This window comes from Gobio gobio (genome assembly GCF_949357685.1).
Source record: "Gobio gobio genome assembly, chromosome: 4".
NCBI lineage: Eukaryota > Metazoa > Chordata > Actinopteri > Cypriniformes > Gobionidae > Gobio > Gobio gobio.
The window spans coordinates 44,742,142-44,754,528 of NC_137100.1; the positions used below are offsets into that span (position 1 = coordinate 44,742,142).

Genomic DNA, 12,387 nt, shown 5'->3' on the forward strand with positions numbered 1-12,387 from the left:
CTCGGTTGAAATCCAGGGGTGTGTGTGTGTTAGGCCTTTAACATGTGAGAAGTGCCGGTATGGATAGGATAGAAAGGTGGGTGTGGGCAAGTTTCAGGTGTCTTGAAACCAAAGACCAAAGACATTTCTTGTCATATACGGAGATTGTAACAAGGTTTGTGTTCTGGGAAGAAGGAGGCCGGAACTGGCGAACATTCAACATAAACTTTAATCCAAAAATAAACAAACACAAAACGAAAGTAAAGCAGCAGCCCCTCAAGGACGACTGCTGCATATACAGTAAACATAATAAAACACCAACGTCAATGTCCCAGGCCTGGTCCTCTCTCTCATCTTCCACTGCCGTCACTCCTACTTTTATCCTCCCAGAGCTCCTCTGTGGGACTCGAAACCAGTGTGACTCTAATTAACAGTGGTGCCACCAGCCTCGCTCCATTCCCACGGCTCTTGGCCTTGTTTTACCACAGATTATATACCTGTGCCTGTTTATGTGAGATTGTGCTTGTGGATTTTTTTTCTTTGCAGTAAAATGCCCTAGACCAGAGAGTCCCAAACATTTTTCTCAGCCAATCCCCTTTGACCTAAAAAATAATTACTTGAGGTAGTAGCTCCTGAGATTTTAAATATACATTTTCAAAAAATGGAACAAGATATTCATGTTCAGTTTCTCTGGTGTTGGTCAATAGTGGCATGACCAGTGATGCCAGTAACGCGTTACTCTAATCGGACTACTTTTTTCCAGTAACGAGTAATCTAACGTGTTTCTATTTCCAAACCAGTAATCAGATTAAAGTAATTTATCCAAGTCACTGTGAGTTACTATTTTAGTCATTTTCCTTAGTAAAAATATGTTTTTGCTTTCTTCTTGCGTCTCGGGGAGAGTATTTATATTAAGTGAAATCAAGAAAGACTGTCTTTATTACATTTTTTATTAAAACACTTTTTTCCAGGAAATATTTTTTCATTTCAACTTAAAATGTCAGGAGATACATTGTTGACGTTACAGTTAAAAATGCACTTCCAATAAAGTGAGTGTTGGCAAAAACGATTGTCATTTTAATGTTGAGGTGGCAGGGGTGTTGTCGGCAACTGCTGAATGTAACTAAGAAAGTAACTTGTAATCTAACTTAGTAACTTTACAGATTACTTGATTTTAAAAGTAACTAAGTTACTTTTTAAAGGAGTAATCAGTAATCAATAATCAGATTACTTTTTCAAAGTAACTGTGGTAACACTGGGCATGACATGCAAGTAAACAAAACATATTTCATCTTTTAAACATAATTCATATTTTGTTTTAATTTTAAAATTACTTATTTTACACATTTGACATTAAGATTTCATTAATTATTAGCTTTTCGTCAACTTGCAGAACCCCTGCCGTTCTCTCACTACCCCCATTTGGGAAACCCTGCTCTAGAGTAATCTATTATTTATTTATAGATTTTAGAAATTATGCGTAAAGAAAATTAATTGGGATTAATTATTCTACTTCCCTGCCTTTTATCGAGTTTGCATGTAGTGTCCAAAATCCATTTGCAAAAACAGAGAAGGAAATTATAACGTTTTAAATGAATAGTTTCATATGCAGTGGAGACTAAGGTTCAACAATGGTTGCTTTTCCCTGCTAGCAAGTCGGTCAAATAGTTCCTAATTTTTTACTTACCCTGTATCACAAAAGACGGATCTATATTTATCTTTGGCTATGTGTTTTTATATTTGCTAAAAATATTTATAATCTCCATTTAACATATTCTTTTTTTCTTCTTCTTTACAAACATGTAAAGTATATAAAGCTAGAAAGCTATAAATCAACTCCATAAATTGATAAGCACATTTGAGTGTTACATCAACCTGGCCTGAGCCAGCATGCCATCCTTATTAAGCACTAGCAATAGACACTTTCCATCACGTTTTACTCCCTTGCGTACAGTTATTTAGTAGTTAAAACCATCTTATGGTTTTGGTTGATATCATGTGCATTCTCACTTTTGTAGCTTTCCACAACGTGGATGCTCTTCGAAAACACAAACATGGGAAAAACAGATACCTCTGATCGTTTCAGGCTTCCAATGGATCTGCTTTTCCAGTGCAAGGACACAGAACAGGGGCTTGGAGGACTAGATTATTTATGGCTCTAGTGAGCTGCGGTCTATGGGGCCTAAAAGGCACTTGCCTGTATACCAAAAATAACAATCAGGTGGACGTAGATAGCTCTGCCATCCTGTAAGCAAACCTGAGTGAAACTGAAAGCACATCAAAGCTTTCACATTGAACTTAGGAATGTGTTATATTTCTTTATTTTTTCAGGCCAGTCGCTGGACTCTGTTGGGATGGACAGAGCTGCTTATTACACAGTGTCATTTGCTCACATTAACATCGCCACACAGTCAGATCCCTTTTGGGAGCATTCCCCATTTACATTCCATTATTTAAATTTCCTCATGAGCAGAATTAATGACTCAGGCCTTCTGATGAGTTGCCGCCGTTGCCGGCATCACTTAATTAGAATAATCTATCTCTACGGGTCAGGATGCATGAAAGGGGGGCACAGCAATGGAACGTTTCATTAGAAAAGTTCATTATCAAATAAATGGCTTTGACTCGCAGAGAGACTGAAGGTGGAGAGGTGCTTGGAGTGAACATGGTTGTCTGAATATCGGTCCTTTGAGAGGGAAAGGAGGATAGAAAGTGCACCAGCTGATTTTTTGGTATCTAAGGTAAAGTATCAGAAGCATAGTGTGATCCTGGCAGGCAATTTCATGTCATGCTGCAGCTTAATTAGTGTCGGAAATGGGACGTCTGAATGTTAATTACATTTGACGAAGGCCTTTGCTCACTGTGGAGTGAATTATGAACCTGTGCCACTCATTGCAGCTAAAATTGGGAAATAATGATGTCCCACAGAGAAATTACCCACTGAGCTTATAAAAGAAGCATATCTACTGTAAATGTCTTTATAATGAATGAAGATAAAAATCAAAACACTGCATCAGAAGTGATTTTAAGTGCCTTTTATTTTTTTAGACACAGTAGATCACATGACCCAGAGCACAAAGAGGGAGAGAACAGGAAGCTGCTCTCTTTATTAAAGGGAACACACACTAGTTCCAATGAAACAATGCATAAACGAATTATTCCATCTTTGTGACAGAGCAGTGATTATTTGTGCACTGAGTTGTTCTTTGTTAATAATAAAATCTTTATATACATTATGTCTGATAACATCTGACCACACTTGGCTAAATAATGAACATAATAATGGTATTTTTTTTGTTCTAGAGATCTGGCTTTGATAAAGTGTTATGTGTCAATTAAGATATCTAGCTTTTTCTTGATTTTATGAAGGGATAAACATCTTTCTATAAAGAGTAAAATAAGGAAGGAATAATGGACAGTCAACCATTATCACAAAAAAAGCGCCAAGTGTCCTTTATCATCACCCTAAAGGAGATTATTTTGGGATAATGACCATGTAACTGTACATTTAACGTACACATTTTTGAGTTGATATTGGTTGAAATTATTATATTAGCTCAATTGCAGAGACAACCGAGAAACAGACCATGAACACAGAGCAAAGGATTCCTGGATTTCACAATCAGAATCAAGTATTCCAGAGAGTCATAAATTAATTCAGTTTTAAAGTAAACTCCCATTTTTAGTCTTTATTTTTAAACAAAGAATAGAAATGCAGAAGTGCAAATGAATAATGACTATATTTAAGTTATTCAAATTGAATAACTATATTTAATCTCTTTTAAAATACTTTTTTAAAATAATAATAACAATAATTCTGAAGTATCATTAGAATATTATCAAAAATCAATTATTACAGTAAGTTTGTACACATCTAACCTGTTTTCACAGTGGCATGTAAAATAAGTGATGGACAATGAAGGATTAGCTGCTTGATCTGTGTTTTCTGATCTTCTTCTGAAGACTTATAACTTCATTCTGTCCAAAACTTCAAAAATGTATTAAAAACCAGACCAGAAATCTAAATAGGCTCACATTAGCGTATAAATATTCTCAAATGCCCATTCATCAAACAGCTATCTACAGATCACACATACACATACAACAAACACATCTAGTAAATGTTGTTTCTGTAGAACCCTGCCCCAAATGCCCATATTTCTAGGGCCAAAAACACATAGATATTTGTATTGTAACGTGTATTGTTTGCACACAAACAACAAATTGTGCATACAAATGAGAGACATACAAGTAAAATGTGGACAAACAGTTTCTATAGAGTGCATTCTCTTTTTATGTTCATTCTGTTATGATTTTAACGATCGATTTGGCAGATTTTTGGACAGATATTGCTTAGCTGAGAAAGTGACCACAAGTACGGTATTCAGTCATGCACACAACAACTGACTGAGTTTAGCTATATAAACTTCTGGCGCAATAACAGAACAAGTACCAGATGGGTGTCACTGGATGAAGTCACATCTCCTCCAGAGATTCAGAGCCTGATGTCTGTGTTTGAGTCATGAGGAGGAGAGCTGCTGTAGAGGAGGCTGGGAGGTAGAGAAAGGGTTTTGGGATGACTAAAGGCTGACTTTAAGAGGATCTTCAATCTTCTTTTGCAGTCAAGTTGAGAGTAAGACAACAGAGTAAGAGAGAGAGAGAGAGAGAGAGAGAGAGAGAGAGAGAGAGAGAGAGAGAGAGAGAGAGAGAGAGAGAGAGAGAGAGAGGGCAGAATAGAGGCAGAAAATCCTGGGCAAGCTGATTACAGCTTGTCTGACATCAATCCAATCATCTAGTTTTTCCCCACTGGCTCACTGGACGCACAGCTGATTTTTTAGGCTAGAAAGAGAAAAATAAAGTTCAGAAGGTCAGATGATACCGCAAAATGCTCATTGCAGTTGAGAACCACTGTACTGTAGAAACCTTTAAATTTTCACCTATCCAACCCTGTAATCTAATCGGAAAGCTCAAGGAAAACCTTTCAGATCTCGAGCTTTAGGGCTTGGAGTGGTTGGTGTTCAATCCCTTGTCTCTATCAGACAGGTTTAAAAACTAAAGTCAAAACACAGTAAATGTACCCCGCACTCAACACAAAAGTACCCATCCATTTCTCGCTGTAATGACAGGGCTGGAAAAATCTGTGAAAATTTTCACTGGAACAAAAGATAATAATGTGCTGTGAAAAAAATATGAGGGTGTTATGTCATTACACATTACCATAACCCAGACTCTAATGCTTTACGCAGATGCAGAGAGAGAGAGAAGGGGGAAATTTTGATTGAGGTCTGTAATTTGCCACCAATAATCATTTCTATATCCTGTGAACCATGTTCACGTCTCATTAAATATTTACATTGAAATATTGATAAGTGGCTTTCACCCTTGAAAAAGACAAATCTTCAAAAGGAACGGTAAAACGGTGGAAAATTGGTGATATTTTTCTTCTGGTTGTCAAGAAATATTCTATGGCTCTGAACTGGTGTTACATGGTAAAACTTGAATCAGTTCAGCAACTCGAGGATGAAGCCACCCAGCAGGCACACAACGTCATAAGACGTTGATATTTGGTTACATTTTGGTTACGACATCAGGTGACCAAAATTCAACGTCAGCTCAACGTCTAATGCCAACGTTAATTTGACGTCCAATACCAACGTCAGCTGATGTTGATATTTAGTTGTTTTTAGGTTGTGTTGTAAAGTAACCAAAATCCAACATCGAGCCAACGTCTCACGCCAACATTATATTGACGTCAGATTCTAACATCATTAGACGTTGATCCTTTGTTGGTTTTAGGGTGTGGTATTAACTAACCAAAATCTAACGTTGAAACAACGTCTCAAGAAAAATCATATTGACGTCAGATTCTAACATCATTAGACGTTGATCCTTTGTTGGTTTTAGTATGTGGTATTAACTAACCAAAATCTAACGTTGAACCAACGTCTCAAGAAAAATCATATTGACGTCAGATTCTAACATCATTAGATGTTGTTCCTTTGTTGGTTTCAGGATGTGGTATTAACTAACCAAAATCTAACGTTGAGCCAATGTCTCAAGCCAACATCATATTGACGTCAGATTCTAACATCATTAGACGTTGATCCTTTGTTGGTTTTAGGATGTGGTATTAACTAACCAAAATCTAACGTTGAACCAACGTCTCAAGAAAAATCATATTGACGTCAGATTCTAACATCATTAGATGTTGATCCTTTGTTGGTTTTAGGTTGTGGTATTAACTAACCAAAATCTAACGTTGAACCAACGTCTCAAGCCAACATCATATTGACGTCAGATTCTAACATCATTAGACGTTGATCCTTTGTTGGTTTTAGGTTGTGGTATTAACTAACCAAAATCTAACGTTGAGCTAACGTCTCAAGCCAACATCATATTGACTTCAGATTCTAACATCATTAGACGTTGATATTTGATTAGTTTTAGGTTGTGAAACTCTAACATGAAACAGGAAACTCTAACATCATTAGACGCTGATATTTTGTTGGTTTTAACACATTTTTAGTGGAGTAGACCTCCCGAAACTACTAGTGTTGAGGAGCGGGCGTGTTACGGATACGTGGTGTTGTCAGACGCGGCACGCAGTAGGCGGTCTGATTAGTATTGTCACCTTTTCCGTTCTACATGGAGCTCACGCGTCCGTTGTTTTTTTTAAATGTATTTTTTATAAGGACAAATTTTTTATATAAAGATTTTTTTACTTGCCCTGCCAAAATTTTCACTGGCCCCACCACAAAAAAAGTAGTAAATAAAATAAATAAGCCCAGTATTGTTTTTGTGGTTTTTGATCCATGTAACCTAATAAATACATTTATGACTCCAAAAACTACTAGCCAAACAAATATATATTGTAAATATTGTTAAAGACAATCAGTAATAAAATAAGAACAAATAATCAAATTACGAGCAACAGCACAGCAGAACAAACATACAAATGATGTAGCTTAATATAGGTCTAAACTAGATTTTCAGGTACACAAATATTAATCAAATGTAAAATATTACTGCATAGTCTGCATTAAATTATATATCACTGCATATAAATATAGATTAACCCTTATTAAAAGTTATTCCGTCAAGAGTCGTGAGTGATTTTTTTTCTGTCTTTTGTTATCTCTACGATATTTTCCACTTTCCATGTTATACATTAGGGGGCGCTATTACACATCTCCTGAATGAGTACAGCATCTCTTGATTAAAACAAGCAAAGAAGAAGAAGCAGCAACAACAACGATTACAGACTGGTGATATCACTGAATTCATAGTGTGAAATATCCAAAACCATTGCTTTTGGTTCCATCTAATATTTGCTCAGTCAGTTGTTTGTTGTTTCTTCTCTTTTTTTGTGTACATATTCACAACAGACCTAAGTAAATGTTTAGAGATTTTTAGGTTTTAGATTTTGGAATTGCATGTTATCCCTTGTGTTGCCAGAAGATAAAAACCTGGCATGGGTGAGCCCATGAGTACCAGAGTAGAACCAGTGTGACATCTGCATTAGATATGACGAACCTGACAAAAACTATGACAACCGGTTCATAATGTGTTATGTATTATTAATTATTTGGACATTTAAATCCTTTTCTTTTTATATCCACAGGCTGATGACAAATGAGATAATGGCCAGTTTCAATATGAATGTAATGTCTGTCCAACGTTGGAGGTTGATGTCAATCTGGTGTTGTATTTAGAACCCTACGTCAGATTGACGTCAACATCCAACGTTGGACGGATGTTGCATTTTGGTTGAAAATGAAAATAGGGTTGACGTCAGAACCCAACGTCAGATTGACGTCAACATCCAACGTTTGACGGACGTTGCATTTTGGTTGAAAATGAAAATAGGGTTGACGTCAGAACCCAACGTCAGATTGACGTCAACATCCAACGTTTGACGGACGTTGCATTTTGGTTGAAAATGAAAATCGAATTGACGTCAGAATCCAACGTTAGATTGACGTCAGAACCCAACGTCAATCTGATGTTATGTTCTGATGTCAACCCGATTTTCATCTTCAACCAAAATGCAACGTCTGTCCGACGTTGGGGTCCAACGTCAATCTAACGTCATATTGACGTCTGGTGCCTGCTGGGCATAGCTATCAAATGTTGTCATTTAGTACAAGTTGCTTACAAGCTGAGTAGAATTTGTCGAATCTTGCAAGTTTCAAGTGACAAATATCCTATATCTTTTCTGGATAACTCCACACTTATAAGGGATCATTATCCAACAGTTACGCTATCTCAAGGAAAGCTGATGGCTCAAGAACATTCCTTAGAGATTTGTGGGCACTGTGTATTATCACGGAGAGTCTGTATACACCCAGATGTTGCCTAGAACCGGTTGTCATTCAAAACTCTCCACACAAGCAAGATAACGACTTGGTAGGGAAGCCGTGAAAAAGCCAGTAATGAGTTGTAGGAGCTATTAAGACTAAAGTCAATGTACACCAGTAGACTATATCAAGAGCTCTGCAGAACAGGTGGTCTGTATGGAGGTGACGGTGCCACAAAAGAAGCTATTACTCAGAAAGAACCATGTCAAACGATAGTGATTGTGTCTGAGCAGCAATGTGAGGGATAAAACTGATTAAATGATCAACATCCCTACCTTACCTAAAGAGAAATGGATGGTAAAAAAAAAGCAAGACAACCTGTTTTAGCTTAAATCGAAGCTTGCAGGACAATGGCCCTAAACAGTCAATCAGATTAAGACTGGAATGGCTGAAGAAAATGCTACAATAGTCTGTGCTAAGGTTGATGTCAATCCAAATGTATATTTGAAAACACAATACACCATTCTTGCTTTGGATAAAAGCATCTGCTAAGCGAATTAATGTGAAAGTAACCACTTTAAAAACATCCATGACAAAACAAAATATTTTTTGCAGTTCTTTGAAATGCAAGTATCAAGCAGGTGAAATTAGAGACTTGATAAAGGTTCTGATTAATAGTGCATCGTATGAAAAGGAACAGACGTGTACATGGCTAATTATGTTAAATTAAGCACACAATTAGAGTAGCGCTAGAACTGATTGCATGGAGCAATAACAGCACCAGCGAGAGCACTTCCGACTTTTAAACACAGCCTTAATCTTTGACGTGCTCCGCTATTGTTACAACCAACATGAGCCAAAGAATGGACACAAAAATCCTGCGAAAACACCACTTCATGTGACATTTCGAAGGACTCTGCTGAGGTTCAGGTCACTTGATACAGTGAGAGGGAGAGGACTGTTTATCTCTGCCATAGTAATGAAATACCCCAGATGCCTCTTCAAAGGGCAATTTGCATTCCATGCCTCAGCACTAAAACCATCCTTCATTTCCAAATGCCAGGCCTCAGAGGATTATACACATAAATTCTTTAGCACACAATCTATTTAAAACAGCCCAGTACAATCTAGGAAGACCCCCCACCCCAAATTGTCTCCAATTCAAGCCTTAAATCAAGATCCTCTCTTTGACCATAAGTTCAGTGGCTAATTGTTCCATAATTGCTTGAATGCAATACAACTGTTGTTTTATATACTGTAAAAGTGCCATTTCAATTTTTGTGTGTTATTTCCTCGCAAACCTTTTTCACAATAAAACATTTATGTATTAAGCCTTACAGCATATCTATATATTTGAATTTAAATGAACAATACACTACTTTAGAGAGTTACATTAGTATATGCATCACATGCATCATTTTTAAATTTGCACGATACACTCTAAAAAAAAAAGGTTCTATATGGCACTCTTCAGCGGTTCTTCACTGGTTCTTTGACTAAGGTGCTATATAGCACCGCTACCATATACAGAACATGTTAAGATATGGTGCTATATAGCACCGAAAGTGGTTCCTCTATGATTACGACGAAGAACCATTTTTGCCATAAAGAGCCTTTTTTTTTTTTTTTTTGTGTAGAACCTTGGCCTTTCTATCTGCATCTGTGTTTGAAAAATGTTTTTCTTCTGCAAAAATGATTTTGATGGTTTAAGGTATATGCATGGTTGCCTGTGATCACCATATAAGAGCAGATCTGTCATTCTGTCATGCCAAGAAGACCCACTGACATTAAGAAGAATGTCCTAAAGTCATATATGTATGCAAAAAACGATGTCTGAGCAAATGGCATAAACTGCCAGGAGTAATTTTTACCTCAAAAACTTCTATACTGCACCTTTAATGCACAACAAAGCAAAACTCTGTATGGGTAATGGTTTAGTTGGAAATTATATATATATATTTATATATATATATATATATATATATATATATATATATATATATATATATATATATATATATATATATATATATATATATATATATATATATATATATATATAAAAAAAGGTCATCGCACAAAACGTGTCTTTTTCTATTGTCTTTATTGCCTATTTTAATCAGTGGCCAAAAATAATCCAAGCAATGAAATACATTCATTTTGCATCCATTTTGGCCACACCACTATTTTAACTCCTTTTTTTATGACAAAAGTAAGCTTTATCCTACTTTCAAAATGTTTCTGATTACTTAACAGGTCAAGCTCACAAGCTGAAATTTGTTCTGCGGAAGACATACTGTAGGCCTACCTTCATCATGAGGGTTTCATACAGCATTTGAACTTGCTGCCTTTACACTTAAAATAGCTTCACAAAACACGCTAGCCGTAGTTAATAATTTACAGTTCTCACATTCCAAATTAAGCAAAACGAGGTAGCCTGGAGCTACATTTTACATAATAATCTTCACAGCTTTAGGTCCCACGTTCAAACTAAATTGCTGTTGCCAAACAAACGCTGACCTCCATCCACCTTCTCCCTCCTACCTTCCCTTCTTTCCTCCCTCCAGTGTTATTTTCAAGTGCTGAGCTTAAGTACAATGGAATGGTCCGATTTACACCCGTGCAGTGTTTTGTGTGGTTTTACCTTGCAGAGTAATTGAGATTCTGAACAAATACATTTAACAATGCGCTTTTCTTTTCAGTTTTGTGAAGAAAACTAAGTGTTAAATGAAACAAATATTTCCTCAAATGTCACGGTGACATTGTACTTTTGGTTCTGACACAGGGTCATTTATGTGTGATTCAATTACACAGACCTCTGTATGAGCAGGACTTGGGCAGCGGGACCCTGAAAGTAAATGAGTTGCAGCAGTGGTGATTCATTCTTCTCCTAAGGCAATGCTCAAGCAGCTTCCCTATTAAGCTTCTGAGTGGAGGGTGGGTGTCTCAGGATAGAGACATCAAAGAGCCATGGTCTGATCTTCTGCAATCTCAGCTGTGATGTAAAATGGAGGAAGCACTTGGATCATAAAATTTGCATTGAAGTTGTGGGATTGTGTATGTTAAATGCTGTTCTTCATGTGTAGGGTCCTCAGAATGGATCTGCCCACTAGAATGACACTGTAGAATGTTAGACATTTACAGTACATAATAAAAAAAAAATAGTCAATACTGATATAAAAAAAAAAAAAAAATGAAAGAACTTGTTTTCATTAAGTAAATTTCTCTCATGACAACTATGCTTGTTTGGCATGGTAATGGATGATGGTATGTTAGATCTGCTACACTGCTGCTGCTGCTGCTGCAGAGCAAGTACGGGACTTGCTACTACCAATACATACACACACACACGACATGCTACTGTGAGCAAGACATGCTGCTGTTGCACAATATAGGGGAGCGCGGGGCACAACCTAACGCGGGGTTAGTTGTAACACGCATGTTTTAACACTTTCCAAACATGCCAGAATGACGAAACTTAGTGTATTTACTATTTGCCATATCAACATTATTTCGAGAAGAAATAGCGCCAAAATTTTAAAATCTCTGGAAGATATTACTGAACATTTATTTAACCATAGCAAAAGTAAATTTCTTACTTAAGTTTAGGTTTCATCTCTGTTTTTTGTGTTTATTTAAAATATGACAAATCCGATATTATTTTAAACTTATATCTGTTATTTAACAGTTGAGAAAGTTCTTTAATGCTGATCTAACCAGCAAAAGACACAAGCCACGGTTTAAATCCCAGTTGTGCAGATAGGGTGCGTTGTAACACTGCGATACAATGAGCCCCTATTAGAAATATGCCATTATATTCTATACTTTTATGAATTCTTTTGAGAAACCATGAGAAAAGGGTGAATAATGACTGAGAGTTAATGTTCAGAAATTATTCATTATTATTATGTTTTTAACTATGCTGTATAGCTGTATTTAGCGATGTGTTTGTTGTCAAACTCAAAAATGAGTATAATTTTAATGATTCAAAAAATTCCATTATTTTATTTTAAAAAGTTAATAATTGTAATTTGTTGACAAAATATTTTAGTTTGTCTTGGATATTTATTTGATTATATCAGGTAAGTTATATCTTTTTCACAACAAAAAC

The 12,387-nt window shown here is 36.3% G+C and overlaps 1 protein-coding gene across 1 annotated transcript in view; it reads right to left on the reverse strand.

The window, feature by feature from the left end:
* Positions 1-3,006: 3,006 nt before the first annotated feature.
* Positions 3,007-12,387, reverse strand: part of zmat4a (zinc finger, matrin-type 4a) — a 181,268-nt gene continuing 171,887 nt past the window's right edge. Inside the window, exon 7 of the mRNA XM_079814692.1 lies at positions 3,007-4,818. Within this exon, the coding sequence (XP_079670818.1) occupies positions 4,791-4,818 (28 nt within the window). The 3' untranslated portion in view covers positions 3,007-4,790. The remainder of the gene's footprint in view (positions 4,819-12,387) is intronic.